Source organism: Schistocerca cancellata, chromosome 5 (genome assembly GCF_023864275.1).
Source record: "Schistocerca cancellata isolate TAMUIC-IGC-003103 chromosome 5, iqSchCanc2.1, whole genome shotgun sequence".
In the NCBI taxonomy this organism is placed as follows: Eukaryota; Metazoa; Arthropoda; class Insecta; order Orthoptera; family Acrididae; genus Schistocerca; species Schistocerca cancellata.
Genome location: NC_064630.1, coordinates 482,199,645 through 482,218,321, shown reverse-complemented (window position 1 = coordinate 482,218,321; position 18,677 = coordinate 482,199,645). Strand labels below are relative to the sequence as shown.

Here is an 18,677-nt window from a genome sequence, read left to right as displayed (position 1 = left end):
CTGCATGCGTTCGGCGTCGCTTCTGCCATCTAAGTCTCTTGCTGGCAAGAAGTGCTAATGTAATAACCCGAACTCAGAGATAAGCATATTATGACCCAGGAAACTTGGCTCTGCAGAGTAACTTCTCATCTCTTTACCCGAGGGCTTCGGTAGTAACTTACTCCTCATGTAGTTCCAGGCTAGCACGTGTTCACATTTTGTGATGTGCTTAGCATCAAATTTCTTTACACTTAGCGTCAGTTGCTACTCACTGCGCCACGTTAATATCGCAAACTTGTAAAATAGAAGGTACTTACTTCCTCAAATAATTAATATAAACTGTAGTTGGGGGACCTGAGGAATGCATTATGATCTCTCGTCAACAGTTATAACACGGTAACTGACAACAATATAAGAGTTTTAGCTTACTGACGGATAAAATAGTGAAGATAGCACATTACATTAGTATGTTCTGAAATGAAACTGCTACGTCATCGTATGGTTGTAGTAAAAAAGTAAAGCTGTCATTCAGCAGAAGCTTGTTTTGAACACCACAGTGGTTTACTAGGCGGGTCAAATCCCTACCGGCGTGACCGTGGATCGATCCCAAGACTTTTCGGTGTGAAGTTTGGCATTTTACCCTCTTTATAACCGTTGCTTTGTTGTCTTTCTCCCGCATGGCGTCTCTCAAAGTCTTTCGCTGAAGTCTTTACTCAGTTTCTTTTTCATTCAAAAGGGCCAGCCCCCTGACCAAATTTACTTAGCTACGGCGTCTGACTCACTAGGGAACTTTTCATTTTTTCCCCTGTTTGATCTGTTCGTTAACTCTCTCACATTCTATATAACGATTTTTAATTTAGTGCCAACCAGCGTTGCATGTGTAGCAACGAAGAGAAGGCTATTTTGACCGAGCGAGGTGGCGCAGTGGCTAGCACACTGGACTCGCATTCGGGAGGACGACGGTTCAATCCCGCGTCCGGCCATCCTGATTTAGGTTTTCCGTAATTTCCCTAAATCGCTCCAGGCAAATGCCGGGATGGTTCCTTTGAAAGGGCACGGCCGACTTCCTTCCCCGTCCTTCCCTAATCCGATGAGACGGATGACTTCGCTGTCTGGTCTCCTGCCCCAAAACAACCCAACTAAACAAGGCTATTTTTCGTATTACTCCTAAGCTTATCAAATACTCGACTCTTTTACTCGACGTTCCTTCCATGTTTCCAGAATGAGATTTTCACTCTGCAACGGAGTGTACGCTGATATGAAACTTCCTGGCAGAGTAAAACTGTGTGCCGGACCGAGACTCGAACTCGGGACCTTTGCCTTTCGCGGGCAAGTGCTCTACCATCTGAGCTGCCCAAGCACGACTCACGCCCCGTCCTCACAGCTTCACTTCTGCCAGTAACTCGTCTCCTAACTTCCAACCTTTACAGAAGCTCTCCTGCGAACCTTGCAGAACTAACACTCCTGAAAGAAAGGGTATTGCGGAGACATGGCTTAGCCACAGCCTAGTTAATGTTTCCAGAATGAGATTTTCACTCTGCAGCGGAGTGTACGCTGATATGAAACTTCCTGGCAGGCTGTGAGGGCGGGACGTGAGTCGTGCTTGGGTAGCTCAGATGGTAGAGCACTTGCCCGCGAAAGGCAGAGGTCCCGAGTTCGAGTCTCGGTCGGGCACACAGTTTTAATCTGCCAGGAAGTTTCATATCAGCGCACACTCCGCTGCAGAGTGAAAATCTCATTCTGGAAACATCCCCCAGGCTGTGGCCAAGCCATGTCTCCGCAGTATCCTTTCTTTGAGGAGTGCTAGTTCTGCAAGGTTCGCAGGAGAGCTTCTGTAAAGTTTGGAAGGTAGGAGACGAGATACTGGCAGAAGTAAATCTGTAAGGACTGGCCGTGAGTCGTGCTTCGGTAGCTCAGATGGTAGAGCACTTGCCAGCGAAAGGCAAAGGTCCCGAGTTCGAGTCTCGGTCGGGCACACAGTTTTAAGCTGCCGGGAAGTTTCATATGTGTGTCTCTTTTAAGAACTCCGAAGGGCCTGTAATTCTGGTCAGATATAGCTTGACATGTTAGCTGTTTACAAGTGCTTTATATATGAAGACTCTAGGTGTTGAGTGAGGGGTGGCGCGTGGCACGTGAATATGTTGGATCCAGTGCCTCACTCATGGCCTTGAGCAGGTAGGAGAAAGTCGGTGGAGAGAACTAGTGACTCATCATACAGTATCTTAGAGAGGGCAGCTGCAGGTCTCCCTTGAAGGCTGTTCTGACGCCGAATAATACCCATGGCACTGCTTCGATCGAGTAGTACCCATCCCATGGTAGTGCTTCACTCCACGATCCGCCGTGACATGTAAGGACAGTTTTGAGGGTCTGGTGCCAGTGCTCGATTATGTCGTTGCTTAGGGCGTGATATGCTGCTCTGCGGTGACGCTTTAAACTGCAGAGGTTGCACAGGGAAGTAAAGAGTACTGACTCAAATTGATGGTCTTGGTCTGTGCTAATCGTATCTGCTGTGCCAAATCTTGCAATCCAAGTCTCTTGAGTGGTACCGCTTCTAACCACTGCGAGACACTGTCAGTCATTGACAGGAGATATTTGAACCTTCTGGAAGGGGCCGAAAAGGTCTACATGAACATGGCAGAAGTGAGCTTTAGCAATATCGAATCGAACTGAGGGAGGCAGCTGAGTGGTTAGCACACTGAAATCATATTCGGGAGAACGGCGGTTTAAACACGTGTCCGGATATTCTGACTTAGGTTCTCTGTGATTTCCCTAAATCCCTTCAAACAAATGCTGGGATGGTTCCTTCTAAGGGGCACAGCCGATTCCCGTCCCTTTCCTTCCCCAACCAGGGCTTGTGCTCCGTCTCTAATGACCTCACTGTCGATGGGACGTTAAACACTAATCTTCATAATATAATAAAAATATATAATAAATTTTTGGATATATGGAAATAATGAGATTTTTCGGCGCTCGGACAAGCACAATAAGCTGGGCTATGCCTGTAAATGGGTTCATATTAGTTCATGTTAGTTCTGCATGGACGAAATAGTCTTTCTTTTGCTGTAGATTTATGCTTACCAATTAACAATACTACGTCCGATCGCCGTATCCACTTACAAAATCTTGGCCGTGTCCATCATTCCTTTTGTAACCGGAACTTCGTATTAGCTCCGAAGTACACAGGTGGGTTTCTTGAGCTCTTCTATATTGCAGTCCTGCTTAGAATAGTAACTCAATTTTTCACTAACGAAATACGAATGTATTATTTTTTCTACACACATCAAAAATACAGACTTTTTTACTTATTCTCTCAACCCAAAATGGCTGGCACTGATTACGCTCTAAAATAACGTGCGTCTACCTTCTTTCATTAGCAGAGAGCGAGTCCTTCCTCTTACCGAGGAACATCTTGTTTTTTAACGTTTGAAAATCAAAAATACATGACGGTAGGCGCAGGCTCTACGCTGGACTACCGCTTCACCTTTTCTATCTGCCTTTAAAGAAAACGAAAACATAAAAGCAAGAAGTGCAAAAGGCACATCACATCTTCTCCTCCTCCTCCTCCTCCCGCTCCTCCTCCCTCGAATCAACCTAAATGTCTTCTGTCTTGTGACCTGTGCGCATGCCTGTACCCAGGTGTGGCAGTCCCACTTGATGTTGGTCCACACAAAATGTTCCATTATGAGACAAACTGTCGATCTGATGGTGAAATGGAAGGCACTGGAAGTTGTTGGAAAATTCTTAGTGCATCATTAGTCGCACATGTGGCTGGGTCCTGTTAAGGGAGATGTTGCAGAAGATTTTTGTATCTGACTCCAAGATGATACGTCGTTCAGTATGTAGGCCGGAAGTGTCATTGAGCATCAGTTATGTGATGCACACATCCTTATGTTGGTCAGTACCTTGTCTCTTGTAGTCATAGTGGAGGGAGGTGGTATTGACTCATTATAAGTAGTGTGCAATTACATTGTCTGGTCCTCAAAGGTGACGTATATCCATAGTGTACTGGGTGACAAGGTCCAGGTGACGGTAGTGATGGAGGCTGACATTTTTTGAACAATGACGTGTAGCCTCGACCAGTGTTTTTCGGCCTGAAAAAACAGTAAAATGAGGGCCTTCGGTATCATAAACGAGTATTTCATTGTTTTGAAAACAGTCAGGAGTTCTCGGTCAAAAGCCGGCCGTTTCGACTGACAGGGGTTTAGTTTTTGCGAGACGAAACGAAGGGGTTGTTGTACAGCATCAATGGTGGTGTTGCTCGCGTCTGTGGTGACAGTAGAGTGTCAAGAATCGGCTGTGCTAGTATGATAGTGCGCATGAGGCAGTCTTGTGTACTCGAAGGTGTCCTTTATTGCGGTGGTCCGGTCCGTCTTTCATCATCCGTGTTTGTTGGAATCGTTAACACGGAGGTTAGAGATGGTTGTAGCATTGCTGCTTGCGACAGGTGTCACCAGTAAAAGTTCAATACTTCAAGGAAGCGACGGAATTCATTGAAATGCTTTGTATGTGGAAGCTGTCTTATAATGTTGGCTCTTTGTGGTGTTGTCTTGGTGCTGCCGGCACCACATGGTCGAAATGGTAACTGCAGTTTTCCATAATTGGGATTTAGCCTCATTGATCACTGTGCCACCGTCACTAAGAGCAGTGAGAATTTGTACGAGATGTCGTTCATGGTCTTCAAGTGTAGCCAAAAAGATGAGGATGTCATCTAGATAGGTGCAGTAGTAATCGGACTGGAAAAGAACCCCGGCTATGAACCGTTGCCACATCTGGGCAATGTTTTTTAGCCCATGCGACATGAGAAGGTAATCAAAGCGCCATTTTGCGTCTGTTACACTAAAATGACTGCGCGTTCTAGCGAGTGGATTTGTTATGCACCGAGTAGCTGTCATTCACTGTATGCATTTGACGACACTGTATTCGCCGTAGATGCAGAAAGCCCGCCTTTTTTCGATACTAATTTGATTGCTGACACTCATGGGCTGTCAGATGAGTGGACAATGCTTGCGTGTAAAAGTTTGACAATAGCCACCTTAGCAGCACGTAAGTTAGCCAGGGCCAGGAGGCGCACTTTGTGAGTTATAGGCTGCCCGCCCATTGTTATGATATGCACCGTGCTGTTACGTATCGTGCATGCTTTCATTTTCGCTGTGCATAGTGTAGAGAGGTGAGCGGGGCTGTATACGAGGTGCCGCAGAGTGAGGCAGAGTGCCTAGTACTAACCTTAATACCACTGTGTATGTTCGGTAACGTTGGTCACACTCCTGTTGAGGGTGCGAGCACAGGGGCATGATCGATGAAAGTGGACGGGGCTGCGTCAGATGCCATTCGTTTGTCAGAGTGGTGGGTGTGCAAAATGGCCGTGAGGTGCATGCGCACTTGCTTGAGTACAGCTGATGTTTGCTCAATGTATTGTAGAAGAGACGTGTTCTCAATGTGAAGGGCGTCGACTGGTGTGTGGTAGCTGTCGTAGAGCGGACGAGCCGCACGCAGCTCCTGTGCCATCAGGACACTCTCCTCGAGTGTGTCAACATAACCAGGGCCATCATTTTTATGTCTGAGTGGACAGTGTGTTGTGTTGTCGAGGGATGAGGCTCTCAGATTGATTAGTTGGTTTGGCGCAGGAGACCAAACAGCAAAGTCATTGGTCCCATCGGATTAGAGAAGGATGGCGAAGGAAATCGGCCATGCCCTTTTGAAAGGAACCATGCTGGTCTTTCACGCTGGTCTTTCACGCTGGTCGAAAGTGGTTTGAACAGCTGTCCTCCCTAATGTGAGTCCAGTGTGCTAATCACTGCGCCACCTCGAACGGTTGAGGTTGTCATGATAAACAGCCGTGAGATGTGGTGTCCCTTATTATGATGCAGGATCTAGGACTATTGGATATCCAGTGAGAGGCAGAAGTGATGGAGGAACTCGATTCCAATTACTGGCCCCATGAAATCGGAGCTGTAAAAAGTCCATGTGAACTGATGTTGAGGCGACAGTTTTAGTTTGCATTTGGTGAATCTTTGAACCATGGTCTGGGTATTATTAGCCATGTCGAGTTGTAGTGCTGACGTTTTTCTGAATGTTGGTGTGTCCTCCTGCAGTATGTAACTCATGTCAGATGCAATATCTAACAAAAATTGCTTTCTTTATTTGTGGTTGAAGATACACATTCGGTCTCCCAGTTGTGTGGGTGTGGAGGCATGTAGTGGTTGTTGGTGGCTTAGTATTTTTGTGTTGCGTTGTGTGCCTGCGGCAGTCCATGTTTCAAGTTTGGGACCAACGGGTGGGGCGGCAGTTGGGTGGGACAAATGGCTCTGAGCACTATGGGACTTAACATCTGTGGTCATCAGTCCCCTAGAACTTAGAGCTACTTAAACCTAACTAACCTAAGGACAGTACACACATCCATGCCCGAGGCAGGATTCGAACCTGCGACCGTAGCGGTCGCTCGGTTCCAGACTGAAGCGCCTAGAACCGCTCGGCCACAGCGGCCGGCTGGGTGGGACACTAGCAGTGTTGTGTCCTTGAGGCGGCTGCGGCGTTCAGTGCAGTGTTTGCCTTTGAGATGTTTGGGAGCGCCGACTTCGTGCCAGGCCTCACCGACCGACATCAATACCTCTCCTCAGTGCAGCACTCCGTGAACAATGGGCTGTCATTCCCCAAGAAACCTTCGAGCACCTGACTGAACGTATGCCTGCGAGAGTGGAAGCTGTCACCAAGGCTAAGGGTGGGCCAGCACCATCTTGAATTCTAGCATAACCGATGGAGGGCGATACGAACTGGTAAGTTTCAGCCAGGTGTACGGATACTTTTGACCGCATAGTGTATTTTGGGGGCAATATAATTGCTCTGTAATCAGCTTCAAATGCCGGATCTCTAAATTTACTCAGTAGAGAACGTCGGTTTCCGTCAAGAGGGATTCCAATTTGAGTTCCCGAAGTATGGCTGTAAATAAAAAAAAAAAAAGGTTGAAATGTGTGTGAAATCGTATGGGACTCAACTGCTAAGGTCATCAGTCCCTAAGCTTACACTCTACTTAATATAAATTATCCTAAGGACGATCACACACACAACCATGCCCGAGGGAGGACTCGAACCTCCGCCGGGATGGCTGTATCACTTGAGTGTTGTTCGAAATTACCAATAAAAAATCTAGGGGCTCGTCTCTGATTTGCTTCGGTATCTTGCTTTAATCCAACCTGGTAAGGATTCCAAACACTCGGGCAGTACTCAAGGATAGGACCGACAAGCGACCCTTATGCGGTCTTCTTTGCAGATGAACGACACATTCCTAGAATTCTCCCAATAGATCGAAGTCGACCATACGCCTTCCCTACCACAATCTTCACATGCTCAAAGAAATGGTTCAAATGGCTCGGAGCACTATGGGACTTAACTTCTAAGGTCATCAGTCCTCCAGAACTTAGAACTTCTTAAACCTAACTAACCTAAGGACATCACACACATCCATGCCCGAGGCAGGATTCGAACCTGCGACCGTAGCGGTCGCGCGGTTCCAGACTGTAGCGCCTAGAACCGCTCGGCCACTCCTGCCGGCTTCACATGCTCGTTCCATTGCAAACGTTACGCCCAGATATTTAAACGAAGTGATTATGTCGAACAGGACTGTGGTAATACCGTATCCAAACATTACAGGTTTGTTTTTCCTACTCATCCGCATTAACTTGCATTTCTACATGTAGAGCTAACTGCCGTTCATCACACTAACTAGAAATTTTATCTAAGTCTTCTTGTACCTTCTTTCAGTCACTCAACTTCGACGACTGACAGTATAAAAGGACAAGAAAGGGGCTGGGTCGGAAAGTGAGGGAGTTTTTAAGCTAAAAAACCGCCAGTCCAAAAATTTTCGTGTCGTAATACAACTGTGTTTCGAGTGCGGGTCTTTCGCTATGCCTGGCGACTGCTTGCGCCACGGAGTGCGGACCCACTGCTGAAAAATGTAGAGTGCGCCCTCTGCTGGCTCGATGCGGCACTCGGCGCCTGACAGACGTCTCGAGACTCCTAGCGGGCGGGCGCTAGCGTTAAACATTTACGTCGCCTCCCGCCGGGCACAGACAGAGGAATGGGGTAGGAGAGAGAGGGAGGGTGGGAAGGAGGGAGGGATAATGGCGGAGCCTAATGAGCCCGGCTCGCTAGCCGGCGTGCCGCGACAATTAGCGAGCCTCCGGCGAAAGACTGCGCGCGCCGTGGCCCGCGGCCTAGCCGCAGGCTGTGCGTTAATCGATGCTTTGTTGGCCCCAGCGCCGTGGGCTCGCTAATCTCACTGCTGTTATGTGGCGCGCCGGGACGCTTCGTTAATGCACTCACCTCATCTTCGCTCCGGCGGTTAGTAACCGATGCGACGACAACTGTGTGTGAAAACTAGGAATCGGCTAATCACAAAATACGATAACGTCTGCGAAATTCCACTATCTCGAGGCAGTATCTGAAGCAAACTTAGCACAACAGATTAGGTACTTGATAAAACAAAGCATATTGTAGTTTTTAAACCTCTAGGCCTGCTGCTTAATAAATGTCTTTCAAGGAATAATAAATTCTGTACAACCAGTTACGCCCCTATGAGTAACTTTTTGTTGTTGTTGAGGAAATCAAGATATATTTAAACACAAAAATTATCCACATTTAACACTCAACGAAGAAACTGACCTAAAATATAAACACTTCATCGAAAACTTTATTGACACTATCCACCGGTATCCTGGATGAGCCATAATAAACCAAAGGCAACATTTATGTAACACAACACCACAGATATTCGTTAAGTATAGCCCAATAACATCGCTGATAGAATTGCCAATAAGGAGAAGTAGCCACACAATATCGTTGATAATTTGACTTAATTGTTGCACGAAATTTCAACTAGAAATTCTGACCATTGTTAATGAAGAGTCAGAACTCACCGTGACGCACTACTGATTATTACTAAAATAACAACGAAAGAATATTGTCAGTGAACAAATAGATGGCAACAGAAACAACAATACTGCATGGAAATCAGGACTTAAAAACATATTTAAAGTCATTTTACCCACAACTAGCTCACATGTCATAAACAAATGTACGAATATTTGTAAGATGTTTTGTACAGATAACATGATAATGGCAGTATAGGCCTGTTGTCCAAATAAAATAATAATAATAATAATAATAATAGTAGCGTAACTGATTATACAAAATTTATGTCCTCGTAAGACGAAGTATACTGTATAATAATATTAGTCACCCTCAGGGGACACCACTTTAATACCATGTAAGAACGCCTGTACCCTTGACCGGCCACCTCAATTCGACGAGAAAGAGAGTCAACAAGTTTCCTCACGTATGTCATGTCCCATTGAAGCTTCTCATCCACATCTGCATTACACGAATACTCTGCAATTCAGACTGAAATGCCTGGCAGAGGGTTCACCGAACCACCTTGTTACTATTTGTCTACCGTTCCACATCCGAACAGCGCGCTTGAAAAACGACTACTTAAATATTCCGGTGCGAACTCCAATTTATCTTCTTTCATTACGATGCTAATCTCTCCCCGTATATGCGGGAACCTAAAAAATACTTTCGCATTCAGAGGAGAAACTTGGGGATTGAACTTTTGACAAGATCTTGCCTCATCGAAAAATGTCTATTTTTTAATGAGTGACACTCCGTCTCGCGTATCATATCGTCATACTCTCTCCCTTGCTTCGCGATAATACAAAACGTGTTGCCCCTCTTTGAACTTTCTCGACGTCCTCCGCAAACCCTATCTGGTAAGGATCGCATACAGCACACCAGTACTCTAGCAGAGGGCCGAAAGCGTAGTGCAAGCATTCTCTTTAAAAGACCTGTTGCATCTTCTAATTGTTCTGCCAATAAATCGCAGGTTTAGGTTTGCCTTCACCAGAACTCTATCAAATGGTTCAAATGGCTCTGAGCATTATGGGACTCAACTTCTGAGGTCATTAGTCTCCTAGAACTTAGAACTACTTAAACCTAAATAACCTAAGAACATCACATACATCCATGCCCGAGGCAGGATTCGAACCTGCGACCGTAGCGGTCTCGCGGTTCCAGACTGCAGCGCCTAGAACCGCACGGCCACTTCGGCCGGCCCAGAACACTATCTTCATGATCGTTGCAAGTAAGTTGTTGGTAATTGTAATTCCTAGGTTCTTAGTTCTATCGACAACATTTAGATACGTGTGATTTATCCTGTAACCACATTTTCACGGTTTCCTTTTGGTAGTCATGTCGATGATCAGACACTTTTTATTATTTGGGATAAATTGGCTCATTTCGCACCATACAGATATCTTGTCTAAATCATTTTGAATTGGTTTTGGTCTTCTGATGATTTGACAGCAAAACAGTCTTAGAGGGCAGCACAGATGGTCCCCTAAATCATTTAAATAGATCAGGAACAGCAGAGGGCCGTTCCTTGAGGAATGCCAAATTATCACTTCTGCTTTACTCTATTCCACTGATATCACTCTTGATTATACGAGTGTCCGTTTTTATTGTTGTGTTTTAGTCATTGGTCTTCTGATTTGATGCAATCCTCAACGAGTTTCTCTCGTGTGCCAACCTCTTCACCTCAACACCTCAAATGAATTCGTAATTGCGAATAAGGACAACCATCAGCTGTAGAATGGAATAACGACAATGAAAATTTGTGCCAAACTGGGGCTCGAACTCGAATTTCCCGCATATTGCGAGCGGTCAGTTTACCATTTATTTTCTTTTTTTGCATTTTGTTCTTTATGGTTTGTTGTATTTCGTCGTAGCGGACGTCACATGACATTCGTTGATGATCTTTTCACTCAGTTTTTTTATTACAGGCACCAGCCACCTCTCTCTCTTTCTTTCTTTTTTTTTCGTTGTTGATCGATGTGTTTGTTCGTTGCGGACGTCACATGACATCCGTTCAAGTTCGTTTGTTGAACCTCCCACTCAGTATTTTTTATTACAGACTCCAACCAGCTCTCTGACCGAACACGCTGAGCTACCGTGCTGGCTAACAAAAGAAGCTCCTGCTAGCGAAAGTAAGTTACCCAATGGTGAGTTACAACTACTTAAACTAACGTAAACTAACCTATGATAAGAACAACACACACACCCATGCCCGAGGGAGGACTCGAACCTCCGGAGGGAGGTAAAATAGGTGTAGGTGTTGCCTTATTGGCCGGGCTGTTACCCAGACCCCATTCACCAGCGCTGTCCCGCTACTGCCCACCACGGCGAGTTTTGGCTGCTGAGTTCCCCCCCCCCCCCCCTGGCCCGATACGCCCCTCCTTAACCAACCTGGTGACCCAAGACTCCTCAAGGGTCATCATATTGATGGCAAGCTTAGCGCGGACGCCAGATCAGCACGGGAGATTGAGCACCAGGGCTCCCGGCCTCAGACCATCCACAACACCCGGCTTCCAAGTAGCTGGATTACAGGAGCACGCCACCACTCCCAGCCATACACGCTGAGCTACCGTGCCGGCGTACCATTTGGCTATCCGCTCACGACTCGCGACCAGAGCCAAACTTCCATATGTCGTCAACCACGCGTCTCCGATCTGCACTCCTACACCCATTATGTATAGTCCCGTACAGTCAGAAGTTGTACTCAAAGTCGTTTGCCCGGTATCGGAAGATAAATATGATGTTGCAGTGCCTGTGTTATTCTGATTACGTTGCATACACTTCCGAAGAAACTTTACATCGTAATCAGAATATGGTATTTATATGCCGATACCGGGCAAGCGGCTTTCAAGTACAACGTCTGACCTGTACGGGAATATACATAATGGATGCACTAGGACGTAGACGTATGGTTGACGACCGGGTTCGAGTCCACGTCTGGCACAAATTTCAATTGTCTGATGATAGTTCTTAGTCGCAATTGTGAATTCATTTGAGATGTTTTGTACCGGCTGTAATCGCCGCAGTGCCTGGTCGTTTGGACATGCATGCATGTCCAAAGGAAATTTGCATCGGTATCAGAATAACACAGGTACCGCTATATCGTATCGTATCTTCATTTCAACCTACGTCCACAATTATTTCTTGGATGTATTCCAGTCTCTGTCTTCCCCTCTGAGTTTTACCTCTGCAGCTCTCTGTAGTGCCGTGGAAGTTATTACCTGATATCTTAACAAATGTTCTAACGTCATCTTCCTTCTTCTTGGGTTCCCCATAAGTTCATTTCTGCTCCAGTTATGAGGAGAATCTCCCCATTTCTTATGTTATCTGCCTACTCACAGTCTGTTAAGTAATATTGTAGTCGGGTTAATCAGCAGAAAAATGTATTTAACAACAAAGTAAAATATATCACGCATCATATATGAGCAAAAGAAAAATGCAGTTACAATTAATAATACGTCCAGACACCTGCAGGTCGATAACTGCTTGGCATCTCCGAGGCATATTTGACACCAAGTTTTCCAACTATTCACGTGGAAGAGACCCACACGTACGTCGAATATTCGTTGAAATTTGTTTTAAAGTGAAAATCTTTTCTCCTTACAACTTCTTTTTGTTATAAGACCATACATTTTCGATAGGTTAGCGCCAGGCGACCGTGAGAGCTAATCCAGTACCTGTACATCTTTCTTCCTTTTTCCAATCGCTGTGGTGCTAAGGGTGATTGTCCTCCAGCAGTATCCAGTCTTTATTTCTGCCCATGAACCAAGGTTTTGCAGTCGGCATCAAACGTCTTTAATAAATTTTTAACGTCTTCTGTACATTTAAATTGTCTGTAAGCATGTGCAAATTGCCGAAACCCAATTATGGGAAACACCCCAAATATGCTTTATGGACGTTGCATGAAGGACGGAGATTCCTTCTGTTTCGCTGTGAAAGAACTAAGGTGGCACATTTTACCATCTGTGTGTAATGGTGAGCACGCTCTTTCTTAACAGACTGTCATTTTCATTATGCTTCCATGCAGACTACCTATCTGGTTTTCCCACGAGTTCACGATCCACTTCCATGCAATGCTGGGCTGTATTGGTTGCTTACGCGACTGAAGGTGGGACCCTGTCACAAGAAAGCTGGGCAGAGTAGCTACAAGTACTCGCTGTTCAGAACCTAGCAGCACCTTGTATTCGACTTCTGCCGGCGCTGAGACGTGTTCCACACCAGCCGTGAACCAGCTTCATCTACGACTAGGCACATCATCTGCTAGCTGCTGGTCTTCGAGCCGATACTAGACCTGATGCTTCCGCAGCTTGAGCTGGTGCCACCTCCAGGATGGCTTCACCCAATCTCTGAGCGTCTCCAAGGGGTTATGGGTTCGGTGATTGTGCACCACTGCATCAAGCATTTGACAGAGCGCCAGAGTCGCCAGCTGTCCAGCATGCGTGCTTGCCACCTGCTAGGTGCCTGATTTCAGTTTGGTGTCTGTAAAGTTGCAACAGCTGTGAGTAACACACTGAGACAGCACTCCTGTCCTGCGTCCTTGCACTACTGCAGCGAAGCGCTCTGCCATATCTGCTATGCTAAGGTAGCACTCGCTGCCCCGCAGAGCTGGTGGTATCAACCCATCTTCCTACATGCGCCATCCTGAGACAACCGTCCTGGCATTAATAGTGTCTGCAACCCCGACACCTTTACCCTTGGTGTCAGAAGGAGCCAGTGACAACGTGGTGAGTTCGAAAGAACTGTTATCGACCTTTTTACTGCTGATTGTGGTGACATGTCTAGTCATTTGGATTGGAGGATCTACATTTACATCTACATTTATACTCCGCAAGCCACCCAACGGTGTGTGGCAGAGGGCACTCTACGTGCCACTGTCATTACCTCCCTTTCCTGTTCCAGTCGCGTATGGTTCGCGGGAAGAACGACTGTCTGAAAGCCTCCGTGCGCGCTCTAATCTCTCTAATTTTACGTTCGTGATCTCCTCGGGAGGTATAAGTAGGGGGAAGCAATATATTCGATACCTCATCCAGAAACGCACCCTCTCGAAACCTGGCGAGCAAGCTACACCGCGATGCAGAGCGCCTCTCTTGCGACAGTGCGGAACTGTATCGAATGCCTTCCGGAAGTCAAGGAAAATAGCATCTACCTGGGAGTCTGTATCTAATATTTTCTGGGTCTCATGAACAAATAAAGCGAGTTGGGTCTCACACGATCGCTGTTTCCGGAATCCATGTTGATTCCTACATAGTAGATTCTGGGTTTCCAAAAGCAACATGATACTCGAGCAATGGGTTGAAAGTTAGCAGTTAAGTGACTTTAGTGGGAACATTAAAGAAAGAGATGGTAATTTGCGCACAGTTAGGTGTGGACAGTGTATTTTGCTGCGGAAAAGTGCTGAATGCAGCTTGTCTTTACAATGGTCTGCTTAAAATGTTGGGCATTACGCCGGAAAATGTAAAGATTGTGCAAGGATAGCACTTAGGCATAGCGACTTGTAGTGTCTATAGCAGGAAGAATAATGCTGATATTGCTGTCAGATGATCTCTTGTGTTATTTTCCTTCCGTATTTTTTCCTGTTGTCGTAGACATAGGCTTTACAGTGAACAAATCAAGGGGTCAGTTGTTACCACCACGGAAGCGTTTCATACTTGGCAAGAATAGATGGCACAAATTCGGGCAGATAACATGGTTTTACAGAAGCAGGTAGATGCGTCTGTCGTCATGTATGTAGGAACCCCTTCCACATCACAGTATTGCTACTCTAGTTTCTCCTTTTTCGGGTAAAGCAGGAGAGCATGTCTTAACGTTTGTGGACAACCTGCTGACAGCTGCAAAGCTGGGATTTTGGTCAGAGGAACTACTGTTACACAAGGCCAACTTAAGGTTCGTGGGAAATGTGGAAGTATATGTATCACGAGGAGTTATGAAATGCTCAGACATTTGAATTTCGCAGAACAGGCTTATTACAGCCGTATAAAAGGAAGAATGGTTCTAGATATTACCGGAAGCAATTTAATAGAGTGTTACTGAAACAAGGTGGGCCGATAGAGGTTTTTGTGGTCAGGATAATAAAGGCTAATGGGAAGAAGAACGATGATACTAAAACAGGTCATGAATGCTTGACGTACTTAGCATCCTAGCATTAATTCCGTTTTCACATAATTCAGTGTTAGCAGTTCAAAACTTCTGGGAAAGGACAGGTCCACTTACTATTTATTCACTTACGCAAATCTTGTTAGAGAAGAAATGGATAGACTGAAAATAGCAGCACCACAAGAAATACAACGGAAAGGACAGGCAGTGAGTGCGCTGGGGAAACATATGCTGGCATATAGTGGAGGGGATACAGACCATCACGGTACTGGTTTTCTTATACATAACCAATGAGGGCAAATGTAATTAGTCTCCAAGCAGTTAGCAGAAGGCTGTGTTTTTTGAGACTTAGGGCAAAATTATGGAATGTTATGAGGATGTTTGCTTACCCCACTACGAGGGAATTGGATGAAGATAAGCAGGATTGCATTTTATTTCAAACTGGAGGAGGAAATCAACAAAGTTAAAGGCATGTTGCAGAAATGGTCCTTGGGGATCTGAATGCAGAAATAACTAAAGAAGGTGCGTACAGAAACATAATAGGACAAGAAAGCCCACATGGAGTCTGGAATGTTAACGGACTAAGACAGACAGACTTCACCAGTGGTATGGCGGTGATAATATACAAATCAAGCCCCTTCCTGAAGTCGAGAAACACGGTGTCGACAGGAGCACCTATGTCTGTAGCGCTGTGGATCTCATGAAGGAATGGAGTGGGCTGTGTTCCGCAAGATCTCTGTATGTGGAATCAGATCTGATTGTTACAATGGGGATTTTCGTTCTACAAAAACGTCGTAATACATTTTCATTAAACACATTTCATAATTCTACAAAAGATTGACATCAACGATATGGATCTATAATTCTGTGCGTGTTTTCTACGACCATTCTTTAAAATGAGGATGACCTGAGCTTTTTCTCATTGGCTAGGTACCCTTCGCTGAGGCAGCGAACTATGATAAACTGCTGCTAGAAGGGTAGCATGCTCTTTCGGATAATCTTTGCAGAATCATACAGGTACGTCATCTGCTCCTGATGCCTTTCCACTACAAAGCGATTGTAGTTGCATTTCTGTTTCACGATCAGCTATCTCAGTATCTGCGAATTCGAAAGGAAAGGAGAGACCTTGTTGCGATCTTCAGCGGTGAAACAGTTTCGGAAGACCGAATTTAGTATTTCGGCCTTTTCTCTGTTATTTTCATTTTCGGTGCCATTACTGATTATAGTAAGACCAAAACCTGTTAGAAATTTTACTCAGGTCAGTTGACAAAATTTTACTTTCGAAGTCATTGAACTCTTCTCTCATTGCTCTCCTTATGCTCATTTTCACTTCATTCAGCTTGTTGGTCAGCTAGGTTTTGTTTCCTCTTGAATCTGTGCTGAAGATCTCTTTGCTACTGATCAGTTTTCTAACACGGCTTGTAAAACAAGATGGTGGTGCCTCTTTCCCATTCCTTAAGATCTTGGTTCAAATGGCTCTGAGCACTATGGGACTCAACTGCTGAGGTCATTAGTCCCCTAGAACTTAGAACTAGTTAAACCTAACTAACCTAAGGACATCACAAACATCCATGCCCGAGGCAGGATTCGAACCTGCGACCGTAGCGGTCTTGCGGTTCCAGACTGCAGCGCCTTTAACCGCACGGCCACTTCGGCCGGCATTAAGACCTTGGTCTGAACACACTTGCTTAAGATATACTGAACGATGCTATTTGAATTTTTTTTTTTTAAATTCGTGCTCCAAATCTTTGTTCCCAGCAATTAATATTTTTTGCTGAATACTCAGATACTCCACAATTTGTATCCTGTCATTCTTTCTAAGCAAATATTTCCCTTTCTTGTCAGTCCCCGTAATATCCATAATCATAGATGTTATCACAGCCTTATGATCGCTGAAACCCTATGGTACGTTAACTGATTCGAGAAGTTCAAGTCTGTTCCTAGGTGGGAGGTCTAAGACATTACCTTCAGGAGTTGGTTCTCCAACTATCTGATCGCAGTGACTTTCGCACGACTTTCAGATTAATGCCACCAGTTTTGGAACCAGTTTCGGAACCACTTTTGATAGTATGATTCTCCCGATATATATCTGGGAATTTGAGTCACCCCATATAACAACAGGATGATCAGTAAACTTATTCACGAAATTCTGCAACTCAGATTGTTATGTCACTCGCGCCGAATGTGAAAGAGATACCCTACGAGCAGGAGCCTGTGCACGCCACTGCCTGAGGCTAGAGCGGTTTCTCACCTGGGCAGTAGCACTGCAGAGCTGCGTCGCTCAGAGGCGCGGGATGCACCGACATGACGTCACTGTGGTCGGCGCCGCCGCCGGGGAGCAACTGCGGAAGCCTCATCCGCCGCAAGGCGCGCCGGGGCGCTCGCCGCCCAAATCCACTTACCGGGCCGCCGTCTTCAGTGCGGCTTCCGGACAAGGCGAGGGCCTCGCCGGTCGGCTTCCACTTCTGTACGCTGTACTTAGCACAAGTGGCAGTGCTAATGCAGTGAAGACGGCCTACTACCGACGCAGTGCTGCATTCACGGAAATCAACATTGTGGCATAGCACAGCAAAGGATGAAAGAGGACTCTGCTCTCAGGACGCTACATATACAGTTGTGTTCAAATTATTAGACTAAACGATTATTTTTAATAGTCTAAGGTTTTCTGGTGTAAAAATAGGAGAGGAAAGTGTAATAATTGATTTCATTCCTCATAAAAACAGGCTTAAGACAAGATGACTGCCTATCACCATTACTGTTCAACTGTGTACTGGAATACATAATGAGAGAATGGTACATCCAAAGATGATAAGAATTGGAAGTGCAAAAGATGATATTAGCTTAAACTGCTTGGGATTCGCTGATGATCTTGCTTTCCTTGCAAACACCGTTCAAGAAGCCAGACAACAAGTGAAACCACTACAAGAAATAGCACAGAAAGTAGGCCTTAGAATATCATTTGAAAAAACGGAGATTATGCTAACTGAGCCACCACTTGCAAACAAAATTACAATAGGAGAACAGGAAATCAAAATTGTTGATAAATTTAAATATTTACACGAAATAATAACATACAATCTAAATGAGAAGCCATCATGGCAGAATAGAATAAAAAAAAACTGAAACACGCAAATTACATTACCAAAACTACATACAACAAAAGAAGCCTATCTATAGATGCAAAATTAAAACACTATAAAACAGTTACACAACCAGAAATAACGTATGCAGCTGAAACTATCTTCAAAACAACTAATACAGCAGAAATTGACAGAATACTAAAAATAGAAAGAAGAATAATTAGGACATGTATAAATAAACAGTATAAAATAAATGGACATTGGAGAATAGCATCAAATGAAACAGTATATAAGAAAATAGAACCAGTCATCAGCGCGATCAGGAAGAAATGCATCTCATTCGTTGGACATATGATGAGAACTCCAGAAAACAGCATTAGTAAAAAAATAATACAAAAATTGTGGAATAGCAAGAGCGACATTAAATGGATCACAGAAATTAAGGAAGATATAAAAGAACTCCAAATTACAGTAGATGAACTAAAAAACAAGACAGAGAAAACCAGAATACTGCAAGACCCGCAAACCAGACTACAAATGAAAATCAATAAAAGGAGCACAGGAAGAGTGGTCTCAGATGAAGAAGGAAAGAAAATATCTGAAAGAATGAAGAATTATTGG

The 18,677-nt window shown here is 45.0% G+C and overlaps 1 protein-coding gene across 2 annotated transcripts in view; it reads right to left on the bottom strand.

Annotated features, from left to right (window-relative positions):
• Positions 1 to 17,297, bottom strand: part of LOC126187525 (glutamyl aminopeptidase-like) — a 249,380-nt gene extending 232,083 nt beyond the window's left edge. For both annotated transcript variants that reach the window (XM_049928662.1, XM_049928663.1), the window contains exon 1: positions 17,228 to 17,297. In XM_049928662.1, coding sequence (XP_049784619.1) covers positions 17,228 to 17,282 — 55 coding nt within the window. In that variant the 5' untranslated portion in view covers positions 17,283 to 17,297. The remainder of the gene's footprint in view (positions 1 to 17,227) is intronic.
• Positions 17,298 to 18,677: the final 1,380 nt, after the last annotated feature.